Below are 25134 nucleotides of genomic sequence, written 5' to 3'. Positions count from 1 at the left end.
AATATAAAAAGAATTTTTAAAAATGCTTTTGAATAGAATAGTCATAGAAAAAGTTTCTCAATGTATGATCATGATTTTATTGAATTTGAAATTATTATAGTGATAGTGAAATATTACTGGACTATACTACTCAACCAGCCATTGCTCTATTATAAATTAATTTCTAAGAAACATATAAATATTTTTAATGTTTTTTTTTAATTTCAAAAAACATACATTTTAACTGTAGCTGACATATAAAAAGATTTGACTGCATTCTCCTTAAATATCTGTTCCTTCTTATCTGGTATCTATATCGAGGTGTTTCAATTGAGTTAGCCTCTCATGAGTAACACAACTTGTCATGGAGTTTAGAAAGTTCCTACTTTGGAAAGCGTAATACCAAATAAACATGAAGAAATAATTTTTCACTGTTTTTTCCATAATTTTTGATGTTTTTAAAATTTACTAGCTTTTATATCAAGCAGGTATGTTAAGCAGTAAAAATAAAGATCCTTTTGTACTCAGTTCATCTGAAGTTTTTTCTAGATTCTAAAATACAAATTCCATGAGATTTTACATAATAAATATTTTGGTTTATGCAGGATACTACTGTGCCATAACAGGCAAGTGATATGATAAATTCATACCAAAACCCTTTCTCTGTTTAGAAAGGTTAAATTTGTTCTAATATTTAGATCTTGTATTTGTTTATTGAACAAACCTTAACATATACATTCTTAACACTTTTATAAATACTAACTTCTTTAACTTTATAACATCATCATGGAGTGTTAGGTACTGTTATTCCCATTTTACAGATGAGGAAGGTGACTTAGAGATATTAACCATTTGTCCAATAGGTAATTTATGGTAGAGCCAGCTTTCAAACCACCCTAGCATTCTGGCTCTAGAATCTATACTCTTAACCACTGCAGTGTATGCTACCTGATTTTCAATTTTTGTCTTAGGTGTGAATGTTGATTTTAAATCAGAATATAGAAAATTGATCCACTACCTAGATATCAAAAGATCATGTGTCTTTCATCTTTGTGTCTTTTCAGCATGTTTACTTGGCCATACCGCATATTTATATCAAATCTTAATTTAAAGAAGAAAAAAAGAAATGTTAATTTTTTTAAACCCTCACTGTGTCTCTTTTTAAAAATGCTAATGATTCTTAAAATGGACATACTTTAAACTCCTTTAATTGATCATTGTATGCAGAAACTATTTTTAACAGGGATCAGCAGGAATCATGTTTAATTTCTAGAACTTGAATGCTAAAGATCAGAGTTTCCATTCTTTATAAGGTTCCTCAAATCTTACGAAAAAAAATAGTTACGTAATATAACTAGAAATTACCTTCAGAGTTCATGTATGTGCCACAGGCTCTCTACTTCTCATGTGATTTTATTGAATCAAGTGTGTCCGGATATACTTTTTTTTTTAAATTTTTTAATTTTTTTTATTTTTATTTTTTTCGGATATACTTTTTTAAATCCATTTTTGTTTTCTTTTTTGTCCAAGTAAGTTCTACATCCAACGTGGGGCTTGAACTCGTGACCCTGAGATCAGAAGCTGCATGCTCTACTGACTGAGCTAGCCAGGCTCTCCTTGTCTGGATATATTTAATATATTTTAATACCATTTACTGTGCTGTTATCAAAATTTATTTTAGGAAACATCAATAAATAATAATTTGAAGGAATTATTTGAGATTGTTTTACTATAACTAATAATAGCATTGCTCTAATCTTTATTTTGCTGGAATGGTGTAATGAAACATATCTGGGTATTCTACATAGAGTAATTAGTAATCATATAGAGATTTTTAAGAACCATTGGTTTTATATGAAATAGTAAATCTGGCTGAAGATTAGAGTAACCAGTAAGTTAAATATTTTCTGTATTTGATTGTATGAAATTTTGATTGACTCTTAACAGCCACTAAAAATGAGAAAGTACCAGTTCTTTCATGGGTGTAAAACTTGTGTTCCCATCCTCTCCTTTTTTTTAATCGCATTTTTTTTCATGTATTTCTGAACTGCTTATTTTTATTCACAAACTTTTAAAGGCTTTTCTTGAACTTGGAATAACTGGTTCTAGTCCATTTCAAAAAAGAGAAAAATAAATATTGCCTTATGTAATTTTGCCTTTTTTCCAATTTTTAATAATATATATCCATGATTATCCTTTAAAGAGAATAGGCATTAAATTCTACTTTGATGTCAAGACTGAAATTATAAAGTATGTAAAATTATGTTTTGCCTTTAATGGTATAGATATCATTTAGATATTTTTTCTCTTATTGGTTTTGCAGTACACAGAACTGTTTAATCACAGTAATTTAACAAGAAAAATTGAAGAGACCAGGAAAAATGAGTTAATAGTGATTTACTGCCATTAAAGCATTCTGCTTAAAATGCCTGCATTCTGCTTATGTGAAATTTTAAGCGGGTTATTTAATATTTTACGGATTATTCTCATTCTTCCTAAATGCTGTCCTTTTTATTTTTTTATTTATCCTTTTTGTATCTTATGTGTGACCTGTCATGTTTAGAGAATGAGATGTTTTGGGCAGCCCGGGTGGCTCAGCGGTTTAGTGCCGCCTTCAGCCCAAGGCCTGATCCTGGAGACCTGGGATCGAGTCCCACGTCGGGCTCCCTGCATGGAGCCCGCTTCTCCCTCTGCCTGTGTCTCTGCCTCCCTCTCTCATGAATAAATAAATAAAATATTTTTAAAAAAGAGAGAGAATGAGATGTTTGGAATTATGAAGGTTATGAAGGTCTAAGAAAAGGTTAGCCCTTGAAGTCCTAATGATTTTCAAAGTAATTTAATTCTTTAATTGTAATTAATAGGTCCACATCCCTTTTTTTTTTTCTCAAAGTTGCTTTTTTCCATTAATATTGCATCTGTCTTATGATTCTTTATTTTTTCAGTCTTACAAAAATTGGATAATCATGTTAATAATTTACAGAATACTTTTACATTGAATATAATTTTAGCATTTTTTTATAAGTCAGAATCATAACATTTGTCATGTACAAAATGGTATATTTTATGGTATTGTGGGCTAAATGAAAATTTTCTTTAGAATGTAAACCTGAACGAGCTCTTAACAAAGCTCTGGGCATCTCCCTCCCTTTCAGGTTTCTCTTTCTAGATATATGACAATGTATGTGACTTATTAACCAGTGTAACATAACATGACTTTAGTGGTACATTTTCTTTCAGAAAGCCATCACCTATATTATTGTTATTACTTCCTTGATTAATGGTATTCAAAACACCTATTTTTTTATTCTATACCATGTTAGTTATTGTTAATTTAACCCAAACTTCTGCATCAGTTAATTTGCCTCTTGATGTATTGCAAGGCAGGATAGTGTTCCTTACCATTTGGGGATTGTGTAGGTGTTTAATAGGAAGGTAGAAGCCTCACTTCAGAATCTTTAAATTATTTCATTATTGTCTTTAGAAGATTATCATAAGATATTAGTTGATGAAGTTACCCACTGTTAAGTTCCCCCCAGGAATTTGACAAGCCCTTTTTTCTTAGCTTTATATATTATATTTCTTTCATAGTTTGAACTCAGATTTGCCCTGTGCCTTAGGACTAAGCTTCTAGTGAGCAGGGACTGTATTTACTTATCTTTGTCTACCCTGGAGTACCTGGCAGAGTACTTTGAACATAAAAGGTGCTTAATAAATGTCAGTTGAACAGATGTTTTATAATGTGTGTGTGTGGGGGGGGGGGAGATAACAATATTTTACTAATCCACTAAAATCTCCCATGCTTATCTTTTTTCAAATTTTGTTTGTCTCTTTATTCTCTGTTTAAGATTGGCACTGCTTTCCTAAATTACTCTTTAACACCCAGAAGACTTTGAGGAACCTAATAAACCTCATCATAAAGCATACTCTTCATCATAAAGTTGACTCTTCTAATTGTCACTAACATAGCACATAAGGCAAAAAAGACTTAACATTATGTTGACCTCAGTTGGCTGTGCCTTAGGACTGCTTTATGATGTAATGCAGAAAGCAAGATTTTGTTATCCAAGATCGCCTTGGTTTTTTTAAAGCCAGTCCTTATCAGTTATTGGCTTGTATGACCATTGGAAGGTTATTTCTCTAAGCCTTTGTCTCTTTTTTTCTGAAATCAAACATAATAATCCCTTCCCTATAAACCTGAAATGAAGATCAAACACTATTACACAGTCAGAGCTGTCACTCATTTAAGTATTCATTTCCTTCTTCATTGTTGTAGTTGGTGCATCTCTCCCTTGTGGCCATCCCTGATCTCTGCAGTCAGTAGCTCTGGTCTCTGCCAGCCTCTTCTGCAGAGCAGCTTTTGCGGTCTCCCTCTTCATCACTGACTAGTAGGCTTTTTCTTATTTCTTGACTCTTACTGATTTTGCCTTTTGTCTCTTGTTACTCATTTTTTATAATGGAGTTTGGTTTTTAGAGTTAGTGACCTCCTGGGAGAAAATGCCTTTCCTTTTTGTGTTTATTACATAAATATAAATATCACATAAATATATAAACACAATAAATATATATTTCTTTTTTAATTAAATATATATTTCATATTTTATTAGTAATAGCTGAATCTCTCACCCTGTATAGCTGTTGTCATTCATTTAGCTATCCTTTATTGTTTCCTAGGCAAAGCATTACTTATAGGTGGAGAATGCAGACATAAATAAGACATGTTCATAATCTTCCAGGAATTTACAGTTATAATACCAAAAAAATTACTCAGATAATGTACATTTTTGTTTTATACTAAAAGTCTTCAAAATTCAGTCTGTATGTTATACTAGGATCATAACATCCTAGTTTTTTCTGGGACTTGCCTGAATTTAGCACCAGAAGTCCTTCATGCCAGAAACCTCCTCAGTCCCAAGCAAATCCAGGATGGTTTGTTACCCTATATCTCAATTTGGATTTTATTTAGATTTGATTATATGTACAATTAAGAAAGTAGATTTATTTACTCAAATTGCTCCCTACTAAAAAATTCTCTAATAGCCAAATGAGTATCAGTTTTTAAATTTAAATTAAAATAAAATTTAAAATTCAGTTTTCCAGGCACACTAGCCATATTTCTAGTACAATAGCCACATATTGCTAGTAGTTACCTTTATTCAGTAGTACAAGTTTAGAGTACTGAAAGTAAAAGGGCTTCATTCATGAAATAAATATTTTAAACTCTAATAGAATATGGCCAGTAAACCCAGATTGGTCATTATCATCAACAGAAGTCAGAAGTAAATCATAATAAAGCATCATGTGTCAATTTTAATAGTCTCTTTTTCAAAATACTCTGTATATTACCTATTTTTGTTGTTGTTCCTTTAAGTATTTTGGGGCTTCATTCTCAACTGGAGAACATTACTTGAAAACAGTTTTTTTCATATCAAAGCTTGCTTTCTTAGCTTTGATAGTGGGCTCAGAACAGCTAATTCAGCCTCACAGCGCAGGATTTTACTTGTGTTCTGAGGTCTTTCTACTCTGGCTACTAGGAACCAAACTATGACCAGCCCTGTGGAAGCTCTGAGTGTTGTTATGCCTTCTGGTGGTCTTTCCTTGGCCTCTCATAATTTTCCTCATGCATAAGTGCTGATCAGAACTCTGCTGAAAGGCTTAACCAAAGACCCTCTGCAGATATCTAAGAGTAGTGTGTCATGTTTTCCTCTCCAGTAGTCTGCCCCATGAATTCTAGCCATCCTGATTGCTCCAAACTCTGTCTTCTCAACTCAGGGAGATTGCCAGGTTGTATTTGGGTACCCTGTCTGCACAGCAGCCTTGAAACTCTCCAGGCGATAAAATTGAATTTAATCATTTCTATCCTAAGAGATGACTGCCATGCACTGCCTGTCTAAATTACACGATCATTTCAAATAGTTCATCCTCCTCTTTTCGGTTGAGATAGGAAAACAAATCTTTTCTATACTACTCTATTAATGGCTAGAAGCAAAAGTTAGTTCAACAGTATTTCTTTTAATCATGTAGTTGTAAATAGCATAAGGTTGAAAATCATACTTTTTTTCTTCATGCTTCCTTTAAGAATTGCCCATAAAGTTCAAAGGTTATTTTATAGTCTTTACAAAAATCACAAGTTAGCCACTGATGGGAAAAAACAACTTAATATCCAAATGTTTGATACAGTAGAATGGTACATCTGTATCTGTATTTGGTAGAAGTATATATTATATAATTGATGTTATCATTTTAAAATTAAGCTAATCAAAAAAATTAATTTTTTGTAGACTGAAAGCAATCATGATACGGCGCTAACACTTGCCTGTGCTGGTGGTCATGAGGAACTGGTACAAACACTGCTAGAGAGAGGAGCTAGTATTGAGCACCGAGACAAGAAAGGTAGGGTGTACTTCTGTTGTTTTTTTTTGTTTTGTTTTATTTTGTTTTGTTTTTTTTCTGGAGTATTTGTGTTCTGTGAAGAACTCCGACATCCAGCCCTATTGTAATAGTTGGATATAATGAAAAAGAGTAGTTTTTTTGCCTAGCATGTAATGAGAAGATCATTTTTTTCCAGGTTTTACTCCACTTATCTTGGCTGCTACAGCTGGTCATGTTGGTGTTGTGGAAATATTGCTGGACAATGGTGCAGACATTGAAGCCCAGTCAGAAAGAACCAAGGACACACCGCTATCTTTGGCTTGTTCTGGGGGACGACAGGAGGTAACATTTTCTGCAGTGTAATATTTGTCCATCTGTTTAGCAAATATGTTTTAACTTATATGATTTGATGGGAATAATGGATTAACATCTGGGTTTATCAAAGTAACAGTTCTTTTGCTAATAAGTAATAATTTCAGGTATTGTGTTAGCATAAGCTATCATGTCAGAAAAATCATGTTTATCATTCTATTCATCTAAAAGTAGTACCTGCCATGGTAATCCCTGTGTGTTGCATTCAGGCTAGAGCTTGATTAAGATGTTCCAAATAAAATCAGTAAACTGATAAGCAGAGCCTATATTCACTCATCTTTTCCTCTCCCAGAGTACCTGGCATGAAAGGTATTTAAGCTCAGCCTCTGTTGCTCTCTGTGTATAAGATTAGTAGAGAATTAAGAGCATTCAATTTTTAGTTGTTCTTTTCATTTTTCCCCACTCTTCAACTGTGGAAGATTCTCAGATAAGATTGTATGACCTTTTCATTTTTTAGGAAGGGTAGAATAACTGGTATGATTGGGTATAACCCAAAAAGTGACAGCTTTATACACATGTGTCTTCTTCTGGAATTTAATGATCAACTGGACAACCTGTTTTTTTAAATCTGTTTGTTAAATCCAGTTTTAAGGATTTTGATTAGCCGATTGTGCTGTTTCAATTAGGGAGTTGTTGAATTTTAGATTTAAGAAGTACCCTAAGTCATGAAGGTCAGTTTCTTACTCAGATTAAGTTTTTTTTTTTTTTTCCCCACCATTCTGTTACAAAGTTCTCTTGTTTATCAATCCTGAGTTATGCCTTCCCTGAATTTCTCCACTATTCTTAACTCTATTCTTTGAGCTAATGGGAAGAGGTGTTTTTACCCTCTTGTATCCATAAGTATTTGAGTATGTATTTGCCAGTTACCTGGTCTCTTTTTGAAGTGTGTCCTGTTCTTTTGATTGTTAGCTTGAGGATGCCTTTTCTAAATCCCTCACCTGGCTGTTTTATCCATTATGTCAGTATCCCTCCTGAAATATTATATGTAAAATGATTCTGGCCAGTGAAGTGGTAGATTATCACCTCCATATTTGTGCATCTTAAACTGCCTCCTGCTCTTTGCCTGTCATATCACATCAAGTTATATTGAACTCTAATCAGCTAAACCCATTAGAGTTTTTAATAAACCAGAAGATAAAAATTCTTTAAGAGGTAGAATAATTCTTGCACAGAAAGAATGTGAAATCTAATAAAATGGTGCATGTATAGAAAAATTAATGATCCTTTATCTTGTGGATTAAAAAGAATTGGAGACTAGTAATAATACAGTCTTTTTTTTCATAAAAATTTTGCTTTGGCTAGTTTATAATTTTATATGTACAATTTTGCTCCTTTATATTTGGAGTAGATAATTATATGTGTGGGTAGTTAGATGCACTTGTTTCTACAGATGTTCTGCATAGAAGACAACAAAGAACCTGTCTTTACTGTGCTGTTCCTTCTGGTTGATAAAGTGAATTCATTGTATCATTTTCTCCCACATTTCACAGAAGTAGTGATGGGTATTTTAAAAGGATAGGAAGTAAGGTAGTAAAAGGTAGTAAAAAAATATGCTGCTTAATTTGATAAATAATCTCTGCCACATCGGAAAATGTTGAGATCCCCATTAATCTTAAATTAAAATGTTATGGCAAAAATTTTTACAATTAATAACAACGTTAAATTGAAAAACTTAGTTGGAAATGTAAATGCTTCTGTTTTGGTAAAATTTTGATTTAACTGAAATTTTCAATCATTATATAACTCAAAATAATTCTTGCTTTATATAATAAATTTTTCAATGTTGAATTAATAAGAAATAAGTTTATTTCTTTCCTTTCAAAGCAATATTAAAGCCCCTAGGATACTATAATATTTATATATTCTTATTAAAATGTAACAAATGAAGTTATAACAGATATAGAAGTCTTTTAGGGTAATAATTTTGCCTATAACACTCTGTTGCTTTGATTTGGTGTCATTGGGACAGTTAAGTATTTTAAAGTAATCAAACTGTGGAAACTCATTTTACTGTAAAATCACAAACTAATTTCTTTTATATTGAGTGTTTATTACTTCCTGGGAATAGGCCATTCCCTTTGAGAGATAACTAAGATCAGTTATCTTTGCATAATGGAATTAATAACTTTAGAAATTTGATTAGGGTTTTTTACTTTTCTTGCTTAAGGGACTCTCTGTAAAATAAAACAGCCTAAAGCCATTTTTTGTTCTTTTTATAACCTTGACATACAGGCCACCTAGACTTTACTGGCTCTAAGGGCAAAAATGTGGTGGACAGAAGTCATAATCTAAAATTGGTCATAGCTTTATTCAAATGAATAAAGTTTCAGGTTATGTGTTAAGACAAAGCACTGTTCATTAACATTACTTGTTACTTCCCAGTTAGTATTTTAGGATATTTTTCTAGTACACAGCTCTTACCTTGTTCTTAGATCTTGGATAATCACAGTGTTTGAGAGTCATTTTCGTGTATTGTGTAGCATTCCATCATATGAATATACTACAGTTTATGTATTCTCCTACTGATGAACATCTTTGTAGTCTCTAGTTCATGGCAATTTTGAATAAGTGAAAAGTTGCTCTGAACAATCTTTCAGAAATAGGTTTTCACTGTTCGTGGGTTCTACATAGCAGAATTTCTGGGTGTATGTTTAGTTTTATAGGAATTACTAGATCTTTTCCTAAAGTGGTACAACCATTTATACTCCCACAGATAATAAGTGAGTCCTGGTTGCTCCACATCCTTGTCAAGATTGGTATTGCCAGTCGTTATGATTTTAGCCATTCTAGTTGCTAAAAAATATTCACAATTTAATTATGTATTGGCATCTTCTGTCCATTATGCCATTTAATGCACAAAACAGCTCTTTAACATGCGTACTAGTATTTTCACCTTCATTTTACAAAACATGTGATTTCATCTATATGAAGATGTAAGATAGATGAAGCTATTCTATAGGCGAGATTATCTTGAAAAGGGGCATGAGTAAATAACAGAGATTTAAATTACATTAGCTTTATGTATTTGTCGGTACTTGAGTTTTGAGCATTTGCTCTAAGTTACAAATTTTACCCCGGAGAAATGAAAACAAGTAATATTCTACATAATGGTACACATGCTGATGTATTTGAGGAAAATTACAGCTGTCTGCAATTACTTTGAAATGAAATGCATCAAAAAGTGGACAAATAGATGTGATAAAGTAAGTATAGTAGAATATTAATGGTAGAATCCAGGTAATGATCTAGATTTAATGATTTAATAATCATTGATTTAATCTCAATATGTAAATTTCTCAAACTTTCTGTGTGTTTAAAAATTTTCATAATAAAATGTTGCTGAAAAATAAGTGTTAGCTTTATTCCAAGTTTTTAAACATTTAGTTATTGATTATAAATTTAAACAAATATTTCAAAGAGGGGTGCCTGACTGGCTCAGTCAGTAAAGCATGAGACTCTTGATCTCAGGGTTGTAAGTTCAAGCTCCACGTTGGGTGTAGAGATTACAAAAATATATGTAAAACTCTTTTAAAAAATTATAAAGACATTTACATATATAAATGAAAAAATTTTACTCTATTTTACTATGTGATAGAATAACATAAATAGTAATTTCTAAAATAACATTGCACAAAAACACAGTTAGGTCCAGCAGCTCTGAGATCCAGAGCTTTCATGAATACAGTGTCGTTTTAACAAATTCCAATGGATTTAATTGAGAAACAAAGGACTTTCCTCTTTTTTTCTTATAGGATTTATCAGAAAAATAAATTAGAAATGCACACCTTGCAGATTGTTTCACCATAAGAAGAAAACACAACTTTTCCTCCTTTCTTTTCAGGTGGTGGAGCTATTGTTAGCTCGAGGGGCAAACAAAGAGCACAGGAATGTTTCTGATTACACACCTCTAAGCCTGGCTGCTTCTGGTGGCTATGTGAACATTATCAAAATATTACTCAATGCAGGAGCTGAGATTAATTCTAGGCAAGTTTTATTTTCTCCCTATAAGCCCCCCAAGAGTGTTATGCTAAAGCTATTTGTAGAACATGTATATTTTTAATGCCATATTTTATAGGAAATGCCTTCATTACAAATCTAGAATCCAAATTGTTGGAGATTTTTAAGATTAATTTTATTTAAGTATTTAAAACTATTGATACAGAACTTGAAAAAAACATCACTTATTCTAATTCTTATGGTACTAAAAGTAAACCGTTTTCTTAGGAGTTTTTATTAAGTAAGTGTATGCTTTAGGATGGAAAGTCCATCTTAATAACCTAATAAATTAATAATCATTTTTCAGCCCAAGTCACTATGTTGAATGAGATACAGAAAGTATTCTAGTTCTAGATAGTTAAAGATTTCTAATGGAGTCTTGGGTAGTATCTCATAGACTTACTAGGGCTGAGAAAAATTATTATTTTAAATAATCCTACAAAACAAGGAATCTTAAATAAATCCTGAAGTAGAATTCTATAGAACTCATCCAATTTTTCTGGGGCATTTAAAATTTATATTCTTTCCTTTTGTTCTTCCCATACCTCCACCCCCAGAACTGGTAGCAAATTGGGCATTTCTCCTCTGATGTTAGCAGCTATGAATGGGCACACAGCTGCTGTTAAGCTCCTCTTAGACATGGGCTCTGACATAAATGCTCAAATAGAAACCAATCGGAACACTGCCCTTACCTTAGCCTGCTTCCAAGGAAGAACTGAAGTGGTTAGTCTTCTACTTGATAGAAAAGCAAATGTGGAACACAGAGCTAAGGTAAGAAAAAGTCTGAGATTTATATGTGGATTTAATACTTCAATGTTTAAGGTGTACAATGGCATTATGCTAAATCAGAAATCATCTGTGTCCTCAGTCAAGCACTCGCTCTTGAAAATAACGTCAACAATAAATTTTTATAGGTAAAGATGACATTAGGGTTATCAGCTAGAAAATATGTACTATGAGAGAGAAGAGAGGAAACACCTAATAGTACCAGTTATATGCCAAGTGCTTGCATCTTAAACAAATTTTTTTTCACAATAAATTGATGTTACATAGAATTAATCGTTCAGTAGATCACACTGTAACTCAGGCTAGTAATGTCAGTACTGAAATTTAGTTGTGAATCTTTGCAACCACTATATCAAGTTGCTCCCCAGATTAAATATTCTTTAAACATTTTAGCTCTTTTCAGTCTCTTATGTGTCCTTGTTGTTGCTGTTTTCACCAAATCTAGACTGGCCTCACACCACTAATGGAAGCTGCCTCTGGTGGATATGCAGAGGTGGGCCGAGTTCTTTTGGATAAAGGTGCTGATGTTAATGCCCCCCCAGTGCCCTCTTCGAGAGATACCGCTTTAACCATAGCAGCAGATAAAGGGCATTATAAATTCTGTGAGCTTCTCATTGGCAGGTATGATGTTTGCATACCCATACATGACTGTGGTGTTACTAGTGATTACTATTCTCTCTGGGCATATTGTAATATTAAAAAATCAAATGTGACTACTTCCTCTATAAACTACAAGTGCATGTTTTGTTTTATTTTTTAAATCTACTTCTTTATTTCCCATCTATCCAGAGCTATGCCACATTGTCTGATTTATTTCACTGCAACCTACTTCTTTTCTTCCTTTCTTGGATGTTTATACAGTTTTAAAGCACTATAATGAGCTGTTTGAATATCCAGCTGTTGTCATCCATATTTACATCTTGCACACAGTTTGTTTCCCAAAGACTATCACTTAACATCTTAAAAGCCTAGCAGCAATCTGAAATTTATTGTTGATTTTCTTGGTTTTTTTTTTTGTTTGTTTGTTTGTTTTGTTTCTTTAAATAGCAGTTAGAGCTTTTGAGTGACAGTTACAGAACTGTTCAAGGTATCGGACAGGATCTGGAAGAATTCCCACTTTCAGTCACTTAGAAGTTGCCTACCAGTCTCCGAGAGATGCTTGTCTGCTTCACCGGATTCCCTACCTTAACAGCCTTAAAGACATTTGCATGGTGGCCTAAGCAGTAGTATTTAGTAGTGGCCACTAGCACCTGTTACTCACCTTGAGTCTTACTTACCATGATGCCCACTGTGTGCAAAACCTACGTGCTATTTTTAGATTCATTCTTTTCAGAAGCAACATAATACAAATACATGAATACAAGTAATCCAAAATAGATAGAGGTGCCTTGTAAGATACTATTTGTGTTTTTTGCATACTGTTTATTTCATGCATCAATTATGCTAAACAGGATGTACTTTTATTTTTTTTTAATACACATTTTCTCAGGATTGAAACTCAGAATTATGCAGTCATTATTTTTAAAATAAGAAAAGCAATTATTAGTATATGATTATTTTTTAATATGATGACTTTTAAATTTGATTGTAAATTCTTCGTAATTTTGAGAGAAAAATGTATTTTAGTCCTTCAATATTAAAACTAATTTTTCACTATTACAGAATATTTTTCATAAGTTTATAGTTGATTTTTATTGTTACTGCTGTCATGCCATTTCACTTTAAACAATGACATCTGTGTCATTCATTTAGGGGAGCTCACATTGATGTACGTAACAAGAAGGGGAACACTCCATTGTGGCTAGCAGCAAATGGTGGACATCTTGATGTGGTTCAGTTACTGGTGCAAGCAGGTGCAGATGTGGATGCAGCAGACAACCGCAAGATAACTCCTCTTATGGCAGCATTTAGAAAGGTAGAAGTCTTTCATCCTCATTCACTTGGATGTTTTTCATTTAGGCTATGGAGGTGTATGGTTTAGTGATTACTAAAGACTCTCATTTTAGGATTTACACTAGTGATGAAAGAGGAAAAATAATATGCAAATAATCACTGTGATGGCAACACTGAAAGATAGATAATAGGTATCCCAGAAAAGCCATGAATATTAATATTGATAAATAAAGCTAAGTAAACTTGTAAAAAAGTTGTTCTAAGTAGTATTTCAAAGTGTAGTTGTAATCTTAATCTTTCATAAAGTATAAATCCAACTAAGAGTAATTAATTACTTATGGATGAATGTTTTCTTGTATAGCACAGCAGGGAAAAAATTTTTAATCATTTGCTTTAATTTCTAGGAATAAGAGAAATAAATAATGAAAACCCAGCTACCAGTATTTTGAAATGACAAAATCGAATGAACTACTTTCAGAAGTAGAAATAAATTTTGTGAAGAAAAACTTTGTTTCTCTTCCTATAATGCATAGCACAGAGCTGTGTATAAGTAATTTGATTTAATAATTTGATTGGTCTTTTAAATGCAGTTTTAATTTCTCCTGGGAGAACTGGGTTACTATTTCAGGGTTTCTAATTCTGAGTTTTATCATTTTGAGACAGATAGGTAAAATCCCTTGGTAGACTGCAAATGATTTGTTGCATCAAAAAATTTTAATATATAATTGCAAGAAATCATCTCTCTCCTTTTTCTCTTACTATTCTCTCTGACTCCTGTGCTTTATTTATACCACCTCTTCCCTAGGCATTCTAGACTACCTAGATACTCTCTGTATGTTTTTTCCTCACCAAACTTATGCTTTATCATTGACTATCTACTTCTTCTCCAAGCAAGCTAATATATCGTTATCAAGTTAATCTTCCTAACCTCTTCACTATGTTAGTATCCTCTTCTAGAACTTTTCCCTTTTTTGTCATCCTTTGAAATCCAGTCTTAGTTGTTATTCAAAGCCAACATAAATCTAGTGTCATAGAGCTCATCTCCCATTATGAGTCCCTGATGGTGGTCTTCTTGCTTGGTCTTTTTGTTGCTTGCTGCTCTCTCTCACATCACCTTTGTTCTCATCTCAGAAATACCCATGTCCTTCCTCATTTCCAGAGTTACGCATTCTTTAGGTATAGTTTAAATCTCTCCTTTAGGTACAGTTTAAATCTTTCCTTCTGCAAAAACTCTTCCAATTCTATTTGAGCTCACAGTAAGATATTTAATCTCCTAAAAATTGTAGTTCTATAATGTTATTTTTTTCATTCATTGTGACAAAAATTATCTTATTACTCTAAGAGGCATATATCTTATCTTTCCAAATAGGCTTAGTTCCTAAAGAACAGTGTTCATCTTTTATATTCTTTTGTATTCACTTCATTATTTTTTAGTACCTTATCATGTGCAACTGTAATGGTTGGGATATTATATATCGTGCAGAATGCAGCAGTTTCACTTGTAAGAAATGTATAATTTAACTGGGGATGTAAGATCCACACACAAAGTGGTAACTGTGTGAGGTGTCCCATATAATTTAAATGCTGTCAATGTTGGTGAGATATCAAGGAATGATGCAAATGGCATTGAACTATTTGTTAAAAGATAGAAATAGTTTTAAAAAATATAGATGGAAAAGAAGAGATAAAGATACTAAATACAAACAATCTGTTTAACCAGACTGGCTAATTTATAGGTGTTGTGTTCAAAGAGGAGTAGTGTAGATTGGAGAAAGTTAGAGTCTCTGAAGTGCTGGTCTAAAGATTTTGAACTTGGTAAACTGTGTTACAGTGAATATAAATATACCTCATGCTTTAGGAGAGCGTATTTTATTTTTATGCTCCTAGTACAGTGCTGTGCACTCAATTTTTGTCTGAAATAAAGAACAAAATTGTTATTTCTCCTCTTTAAGTGCTTAGAATTAGGATGCTCACTTATGAGTTAATTAGAAACAAATGAGGTTTTGGTGGTTTTTTTTGTTTTTGTTTTCTTTTAGACATATTCCTCATTTCTTCATACTGATTTCTGGCTTATTTTTGTATTCATTGTTATTTAGAACTTTAGGTCAGGTTATTCTGTACTGTTTTTGGAGGATGGAATGAAAGTGAACAGTGTAGATTTAACTTACCAGAACCAAAGTCTGTCTCCTTTTCATTTACAGTGCAAATAGTATCTAATTAAGACTTTATTTTGTGGCACTGATATCAAAGTAATCTTAGATAAGACAGACTATAGATTTACTGAATCCTATTAGAATCTGTTTTCAATCTGACATTGGTATCTATTTTTTAGGGTCATGTGAAGGTGGTGCGCTACTTAGTCAAAGAAGTCAATCAGTTTCCATCAGATTCTGAATGTATGAGATACATAGCAACCATCACTGATAAGGTAATATATGGATTAAATTCATCCCACTATATGAGCTAGGGATCTCATTTGGATGTACCCACATACACGTATACATATACACGTGCACACATGCCTGCATGTGTGTCTTGCACTAAGGAAAAAGCCTTAGTCTAAGCAATAATGTGTTATATATAGAAATTTTCATTTATCTGAGTATATGATAATGAAGTGTTCTATTTCAAAGATGCTTCAGATTATTTTCTTACCTAAGAAGCAATAAAACATTCTCTGTAATAGAATTTTATTTTTTTAAATAGTACTTGAACTAATTAAATTTTTATGTAACCACTAAATAATCTAAAGCAAATATTGTTGTTATTCATTAATGTTATAACCTATATATATATGTTTACCTGAACTGATACCTTTTCTGAGAGGAATACTCTCAGTGGATTTTTTTTTTAATACCTAAACAAAACTGAGCATAGCACTTTTTACAGTCATGGCAAGAAAATTTAAATGTCTTTAGTTTAATATGAAAGTTGGAGTAATTGTCAGCTTAAGAATGAATTGGCCAGAATTTTTGCAGGAAAAGTAGGGAACGTTAAATAAATCCTATTAGAGATCGAATTGCGGGATCCCTGGGTGGCGCAGCGGTTTAGCGCCTGCCTTTGGCCCAGGGCGCGATCCTGGAGACCCGGGATCGAATCCCACGTCGGGCTCCCGGTGCATGGAGCCTGCTTCTCCCTCTGCCTGTGTCTCTGGCTCTCTCTGTCTCTCAGTCTTTCATGAATAAATAAATAAATAAAATTTAAAAAAAAAAAAAAAAAAAAAAAAAAGAGATCTAATTGGGATATTTCCCTGGTGATGTTTTGACTTGGGGTTTATACTTAAGTTTGAATAAAATCCTAAGACATGCCTCTGAAAAATGCAAAAGAGGTCAATAAATTTAAAAATGTCTTTCTACTACATTTTTTCAGCAATTACTACATAATAGTGAGCACTCTATTTTCATGGGTTTTATTTAAAATAGCTAATTCACTGTCTTGCCTGACTCTACATTCCTCTATGGTAATTATCATTCCTGGTTTTTTGGAGAGATGGGGAGATTAAAAGTAAGGCTTTAGTTTCAGTAGGAAATAGCCCTTCCCTGGTAAAGTAGTGTGTTCTAAGAATGAAATCACTGAGAAAAGTATGTAAGTACCCATGTCTACAGTTTCTTTAAGCATGATTCTTGCACATGAAGTTGTAGCAACAAAGCTTAAACCTTGAGAACAGTTCCTGTCCATTAAGTACTTAAAATTTTTTAAACCCATTTTCTTTGTTGACATTGACCTTTTCCTATAGCCTATTAACCAGCTGGCATAAATTATAGCAGCTTTGTTTGCTGTATGATTTCTTCCATTGAAATGTTGGAGTAAATAATTCTGGTTTCCAAAGTACCAGTCAAATGGATATTATTTTGAAGGACAGTAGAGGGTCTTTGCTTGTGTATTTTAAAAAACATATACTGGGGTGCCTGGCTGGCCAGTTGGTAGAGCATGTATGTGACTCTTGTTCTCTGGCTCATGAGTTCGAGCCCCTGTTGGGTGTAGAGATTATTTTTTAAAGGTTTATTTATTTATATACACCATTTAGATTATGATTTGTATCCTTTTTTGCATTAGCACTGATTTTTATTTCTTTATGTTCATTCAAGTACCTTAATTATCTTCGTGTTTTCAGGAATCTCTCTAAATGTGAATTGTTTTTTGAGGCTGCAAACATCTTAATTTTTTATTTTAGGAGATGCTGAAGAAGTGTCATCTTTGTATGGAATCAATAGTACAAGCCAAAGATAGACAGGCTGCTGAAGCAAACAAAAATGCCAGCATTTTACTAGAAGAGTTAGACTTGGAAAAGGTAATGAAAACCTTTACATATGAAAAATACCTACTTTCTCCTTTGCCTTCCAAGCCCTAATTTATAATCTGTTGTTTTCTGGTTTTGTTGCATTTTGTTTTTGCCTTACCTTATACAGGTGTTTTTTCCTCCAAGTTTGTTGCAGGTAGAATTATGACTTTTAAATAACATTAAAAGAATTTTCTTTGTAATCAAATTAATGAAATTTTATTATAGGAATTGCATTGATCTGGAAGTCAGAAAACCTAGCCTCAATAATCAAGTTTAATCAAGTTTAGTCTTATCTCAACTAATGATCTCTTAATCCTCAACCAAACTGATCTTTCATTGATCTTAGACCCTCTGTAATTTGTTGCCAACAAATTTATCAGATACCAAATGAATAACTATGACATAACCAACCAGTAAGTTACAACCACTTGGTAGAATGTTTAACGAATACATTTTTTTTTAATGGATGATTTCTCTTGTACTTTTCTCTTTCAGGCAGAACAACATCATAACCATGTATTCCCACAGGGAGTAAAATACTCCAACCAACATTTGGTTTTGACAGTTCCATAGCTCCTCCTTTCTCTCCTTTCCTTTCAATAACTTTGTACTCTAGAATGTAATACAAATAGTAATCACAGCAGGAAAAGAGTTAGCATACGTATTCTGCTGTATTTCATCTTTTATAAAAAGGTTAAAAATGCTATAAAATTTTTCTAACTGCTATAAAATTTAACAAGTGCTGTTTAAATTTATAAAGGAGGGCAGCCCAGGTGGCTCAGCGGTTTAGTGCCACCTTCAGCCCAGGACGGGATCCTGCAGACCCGGGATCGAGTCCCACGTTGGGCTCCCTGTGTGGAGCCTGCTTCTCCCTCTGCCTGTCTCTCTCTCTCTCTCTCTCTCTCTATTATGAATGAATGAATGAATAAATAAATAAATCTTTAAAAAAATAAATAATATTAAGGATATATGGTGATAATTTTAACCTTTTTGTTTTAAATCAGCTACATTCTTTTTGTACTTGCTGACTTTGTTAAACTATACATTTCAACTTACATAAAATATGAATTATTCTAAAGATTTTTTTCTAATTTAAATGTGAAAATACACTGTTATATTTCAGAAAATATATTTAATATTGAAGATTCTTCATTTTAAAAAAATCTGGCTTAGGAACACCTGGGTGGCTCAATGGTTGAGCATCTGCCTTCGGCTCAGGGCATGATCCTAGAGTTCTGGGATTGAGTCCCTCATTGGGCTTCCTGCATGGAGCCTGCTTCTCCTCCCTGTGTCTCTGCCTTTCTCTGTGTGTCTCTCATGAATAAATAAATAAAGTCTTTAAAAAATTAATTAATTAAAAATAAATTTTAAAATCTGGTTTAAATTCTAATCAATCTAGTTTTTTTGACTTTTGAAATTTTAAAAGAAAAAAAAGGAAATTTTAAAAGATTATGAGCACACGGAGAGGTAGATATTTATAATTCTTATATAACTATTACTTGGCCTATTTTCATATTCAGTCTTATCTAATATTTATTTAATGCCTGCTACATACCACGCAATATTATGGGGCCAAGTTGTATGATAAAATATGTATTGTTTTAGTCTTCTCACTAAAAAATATTACTACCTTCCTTTTACAGATCGAGAAACTAAATCAGTGGGAAGTTAAGTAACTTGCTTAAGCTAGGGTAGGATTTGAACCTTTTTTTTTTTTTTTTATTCCAAATTCCCAGGTTCCCACTCTTAATTGAATATCATCTACCATTTAGTTCTTCCCAAAGTATTATAATACCCTGTTTTGGCATTACTCTCCTATTTTTCTATCTTAGAACTGTCCTATCTCTAAGCAAGTTATTTCATGATATTGTTCCTTTTTGCATTTTTATAAATCTAGAAAGCATCCTTTCTATAGCAGAGTCATAGATACTGGTTTTTAAACAAAATCTTTAATTTTTTCATGCCTTTGATATTTACACATTAAACACATCTAGGAATTTATTGCATCTTTTTAGATTATAAAGTCAGGAAGCAACTTACAGGTGACATCTTTTTAAAAATATCTATTCTCAATCACCTTCAGTTTTTTTCTTTATTATAAACGATGTGTTCGTTTAAACTATGAAAGATAACTAAAGAAAAACATATGTCACCATTGTAACATTTAACTAAAGTTAAAAACCTGGTATGGTAACTGAAGTGTGCACCTCTGCAATTACCTATAAAGCCTTTTAAGAATGTACATGATCTGCCCACCCACAATACTTCTTTCACCTCTCTGCTCTTTTATATATATATTTAAATATATATTTATATATGTATAAATATATAATGTATATGTATATATGTATGTAAATATATATATACATATATACACAATATATATGTATAAAATATTTTTATAAAAATATATATAAATATATATTATGTATATATATTTTATACATATATATCTTTTTTTTTTTAATTACTTTCTTTGGTCACTCTGCTCCATCCATACTGACAGTCCTCTTTTTGCTCCTGGGTGCCATCTGCCTTGAATGTCCCTTCAGTTGCCTCTTACTTTATTTAGTCTCCCTTCTACAAGCACTCTTGCTATTCCACTTCCTTTCTTTATTTTCACTGTATAACATTCTAAAACCTGTATTTAATTTAATTATCTTGTTCGATTCTACTACTACAATGCATATACCACAAAGTGGTGCCACAAATGATTATTCACAAAAAGGGAGGTAGTATACTTTTTTTTAAAAAAAGAGTCATGTGAACACATTATTCTAATAACTTACTTTTCCTTCTCTCAGCAATTGATGGATATTGTCAGTTGATAGTGATTTAAATAAGTGCAGAATATACTCCATAGTAAGTTTGTTTCTAGTTTTTTTGCCACTACAAATAATGTTACAAAAAAAATCCTTATACATATTTCCTTATATTTGGTGCTTTTATTTTAGTAGAGTAAGTTTCTTCACTTGGCTCAATATATTTTAAATTTGATTATTCCAGAATATTTTCCTGCTGTTGTCAGCAACACAAGTATCATTTTTTTGAATTTTTTGCAATATTTCTTAACCTCAATGTTCATGCTTCAAGAACCTCAGATTTAAAGCAAGTCAAAAGGGGGGATCCCTGGGTGGCTCAGTGGTTTAGCACCTGCCTTCGGCCCAGGGCATGATCCTGAAGTCCCCAGATCGAGTCCTACATTGGGCTCCCTGCATGGAGCCTGCTTCTCCCTCTGCTTGTGTCTGTGCCTCTCTCTCTCTCTCTCTCTCTCTTTCTCTCTCTCTCTCATGAATGAATAAATAAAATCTTTTAAAAAATAAATAAATAAAGCAAGTCAAAAGGAACTTCCTTCAAATGTCATTGCATAGTTTTCCATAATATTAAATTCTAGATTACAGAGGAGGTTCTTCTGAACTCTGGCTCGGTATTTTTATTTGAAAAATTATCAGATTAGGATCTGACAGAGTTTGGTTCACTTTTTTACCTATGACTTATATATGGGAAAGTACACTTTTTTTGTTTTTTGTTTTTTGGTTTTTTTTTGTCCTTTGAAACAGTGTATTCTGGCCCCACCATTTCTGATGTAGGAACATCATTGGAGTTGGTTTTGTTGAATGGTCTAAGTTGAAGGTTCTTATGTACGTAATTTATTGCTTATATAAAAGTGCTTATTTGGTCAGCCTTTCTAATTTGAAATTTTGGGCTAATAGGTTAATATAAACTGCTGCTGAAAATACTGCCCATTTTATTTATCAGCTTCCCTTATCCTTGTTCAGCAAACATTTTTTTATTAGGTGTTTATTATGTGGAAGAGTCCCTGCTTTGGAGCATTTCATCTGGTTGGACCGTGGAATTCTTTTGCAGTTAATTGCTTTTTCTCTTAGGACATTAACAATGAAGTTATTATACTCATGACTGTTGGTATCCTTAGTAGATATTGTTGGTCTGCCTTTTTGATATATTTGTTTCACCCCTCCACTTCTTGTTGTTTCTTCCCCTTTTTCTTTGTAACGTTGCATTACCTCTTAAGGGGCTATATAGGATGTATTTTTAAAGTATTCCTATTAGACATTTTCAGTTGTTTTTTTAACCATCGCCTGAGCTTTTAATATGCCAATACTACAATCTTAATTTTATACATTTCATTCTCTGATCATCTTTTTGGCTTTACTTCCTCTAGAATTCTCCCTCCAACAATCTTGACAACACTTTCTACCAGTATATTCTAGGATTCATTTATCCTACCACCCTTCACTGTTCCTTACTCTTTTCTGTCTTCTTACTCTGACCTGTACCCTAGTTACTAAATGTGTAGGAAAAAAATCCAAAAAACATTCAGCCCTGATGATGAATTTTACTTTGTTGGTGACAATAAATTCTTTAATGCTGCCCAGTAATTATACTGTATTTCCCTGGTTTAATTCATTCTCCCATTCATCTGGACCACTATTACTTCCTCTTTTATCCTCTGACTTCCAATCCATCCTCTCCTTCAGAACTATCAGGCTTTCCCCACTCAATTTCCCCACCCCACCCCCAATTTCTATTCATATTACTCTCAGTTACTAAATAAACATTTTGTAACCAGTCCATCTAGTGAACTAGATCTGGTTTCCCCTACTCAAAAACAGTCTGAGTGTTCTTTTTACTTTGTTGTATATATCATTTTCCCCCTTCTCTTGGGTCATTCATCACCTAAGTTTATTTTCCAGTCTTAAAAATCCTTTTGGTTCCTCCATCTCCTCCTTTAGAGCTGAATTCTACTGAGTGTGATAATCCAGAATTAATATTATCAAAGGACCAGCCTCCACTGACTGAACTCTGTAAGGCATGGGGGGCACTTGCCTACCTAAGACCCAGCCCCCAGAGACTAAGACCTATCTTAGCCCTTCAATCACATCTAGGCCAAATGGATTTGTTTTCTGATTTAAATTTGTCTATTCCTAAAATAGTTCTTTTCCTGCTTGATACCAATCAAAATGACCACCTATCACCAGACAAATTTAAGAAATCCAGCAAATCCAAAAATCCATCCTGGCTTAACCAAAAGTCTTAAATTTCACTTGTTATTTTGATCCACCATAAACCTTTCTTAAGGCTTTTCTGTCTATACAGACATTATATGGATAAAATGTGTTTTATTTCGCCACAGTTGCTTGGAAAATGTTTTTCTGGCATACCCCTCACCCCACTTCGACTTCTTATCTTTCCTTTCCACTTAACCTATTCATTCTGTCAAAGTCAGAGCTAGACAGGGCAGCCTCACTGGAGTTCAGAGGGAGAAAGCACGTTTCCTGGGGACAGGCAGCTAGCTCCATTTAGGCAAGGTTCCAATGAGCAGAGTCACTTACACTTCTTTCTTTCAGACTCTTGGGTCAGGTATTATTCCTCTTCCTATGTAATGTACTGGAGAGTGAAGTTCACCAGTGTTTTCTTCTCAGTCCTTCTGCAAGGTGAAAAGCTTCTCTTTTACTGGTCTTCAGACTGGAATTTGTATACTTCTGGAGGACTAGCAAAACTCTCTAGGGTGACCTTGCAGACAATTTTTAGATCTTTAACTTCCTGTTTGTATTCTTTGCAGAAATCCCTCTGCCTGAGAAAGCACCAGTGTTCTACAGATTCTCCTTAATTATTTCCCTTTTCAGGAACAAAAGATTTATCCTTCACCCAAGCGAATATAATTATGGTACACTGCCCCAAGGTGTAAAAACTTTCCAGGTGTACAAAACCTTTTAGGTACCTGACAGGGGTAATTTGAAAAGGCAAGAATGTCTAGCAAAGCAGAAAACTTAAAAGATGAAATGAAGTCTAATTTGTCTTTTGACCTTATATTTGAGCTCTGGTTTCATTGGTTAGGATATTGTGACGTTTTCCATAAACTAAGTGTCATCGTTTTAATGCATGTATTTGAAATACACAGGTAATACACAGAACACTAGATTATGGGAAGGGGGTACATGGATTGAAAACGTCTTTTAAAAAACTGGAAAACAAAGAGTTTGAAGATAATTTTTATCACTTTATGAATCAAAGAAGAAAATTTAATGTGAACATCACTTATTAAGAGATGTTATACTTTTAAAGTTATTCTTAATTTTTTAACTATTAAAGGAACCATTTTCACAAATAGAAACAATGAACAGTTATATTAAATTGAAAGCCACTATCTTCCTGCTACCTGTCTTCCAGTCCCATTCGAGAGTACTCAATAGCTTTGATTTGTATCCTCTTCAGTTTTTTTCTCAATTTCTACAAATAAAGCCATAAAAAGGGTTCCCTTCCCAATAAGTGGGATCATTGGTCTGCAATGTATATTCTTTTCTTCTAGCCAGTATAATTTGGGAGCAGAATACCAAGTATGTAACACTTGTAATAGCTGTCTAGTATTTTGTGAGTGTATACTTCTGTTAGCTTTTTCCCCGTACCCTTGGCATTGCTGGATTTACCTTGTTCCCATTTATTGCCATTATAATCAGTTTTACAGTGGAAATTTTTATTACAGCCATTTTATAGAATAAATTGTTAGGATAAGCAGCTTAAAATTTTCATAGGAAGTTTTCGAATTACCTTTCCTAAAATGTAAATATTTATGCCCACAGTGGTCTAGGAAGAAACTAATTTTCCCAAACTTTTGTTGATATATCTTTCTTAGTTTTGCAAAATTAATGAACAAAACATGGTAACTTATCTTTACTTATATTTCTTCTTTATTTATATTTCTTCTTAAGTGATTACAAAGCTATGTATCATTCACCCATTTTAAAGTTGGATTGGTTTTTATCATTAATTTGATCTCAACATGTAAAAATATTATTTTCTCTTTACAGCGACTTGATTGTGATCTTGATCAAACAATAAATTGAACTAGATGATTTTGGATTTTGTAGTATTTTAGTTCCCTTATGATAAAATGACCATTATGTGAAAACTTTTTTTTTTTTTACAAGGTAAATCTGTTTTATTTGATCCTTTAACAGTTAAGAGAAGAAAGCCGAAGGCTGGCTTTGGCTGCCAAAAGAGAAAAAAGAAAGGAGAAGAGACGAAAGAAAAAGGAAGAACAAAGAAGAAAACTAGAAGAAATTGAAGCCAAAAATAAAGAGAACTTTGAACTCCAAGCTGCTCAAGAAAAAGAAAAGCATAAAGTTGAAGGTATTTTCTCTAAGTTACCATCTAATTTGATTCATGTAATATATTCAGAAAAAATTTCCTTAAATATCAAAAAGTTAAGGTAAAAGTAGATTTCTAAGTCATTAAGCCCTTATAATATTTATATGCTATTTTTATTTATTGACTTCTCCCTCGCTTTTTATTTTGAAGAATTTCAAAGCTACATGGGGATCCCTGGGTGGCTCGGTGGTTTGGCGCCTGCCTTTGGCCCAGGGCGCGATCCTGGAGTCCCGGGATCGAGTTCCGCGTTGGGCTCCTGCACGGAGCCTGCTTCTCCCTCTGCCTGT

General features: G+C 32.9%; 1 protein-coding gene across 7 annotated transcripts in view; it reads left to right on the top strand.

Annotated features, from left to right (window-relative positions):
• The window catches only part of ANKRD17 (ankyrin repeat domain 17), a 152844-nt gene that overhangs the window by 107592 nt on the left and 20118 nt on the right, over positions 1-25134 (top strand). For all 7 annotated transcript variants that reach the window (XM_077848324.1, XM_077848323.1, XM_077848329.1 and 4 more), the window contains 9 exons: positions 6258-6369; positions 6545-6690; positions 10562-10704; positions 11274-11487; positions 11948-12123; positions 13255-13417; positions 15728-15823; positions 17570-17686; positions 24658-24829. In XM_077848324.1, coding sequence (XP_077704450.1) covers positions 6258-6369; positions 6545-6690; positions 10562-10704; positions 11274-11487; positions 11948-12123; positions 13255-13417; positions 15728-15823; positions 17570-17686; positions 24658-24829 — 1339 coding nt within the window. The remainder of the gene's footprint in view (positions 1-6257; positions 6370-6544; positions 6691-10561; positions 10705-11273; positions 11488-11947; positions 12124-13254; positions 13418-15727; positions 15824-17569; positions 17687-24657; positions 24830-25134) is intronic.

Source organism: Canis aureus, chromosome 14 (assembly GCF_053574225.1).
Source record: "Canis aureus isolate CA01 chromosome 14, VMU_Caureus_v.1.0, whole genome shotgun sequence".
Lineage (NCBI taxonomy): Eukaryota > Metazoa > Chordata > Mammalia > Carnivora > Canidae > Canis > Canis aureus.
Note: the sequence above shows the minus strand (reverse complement) of the source record. Positions and strands in the feature narration are given on the sequence as shown.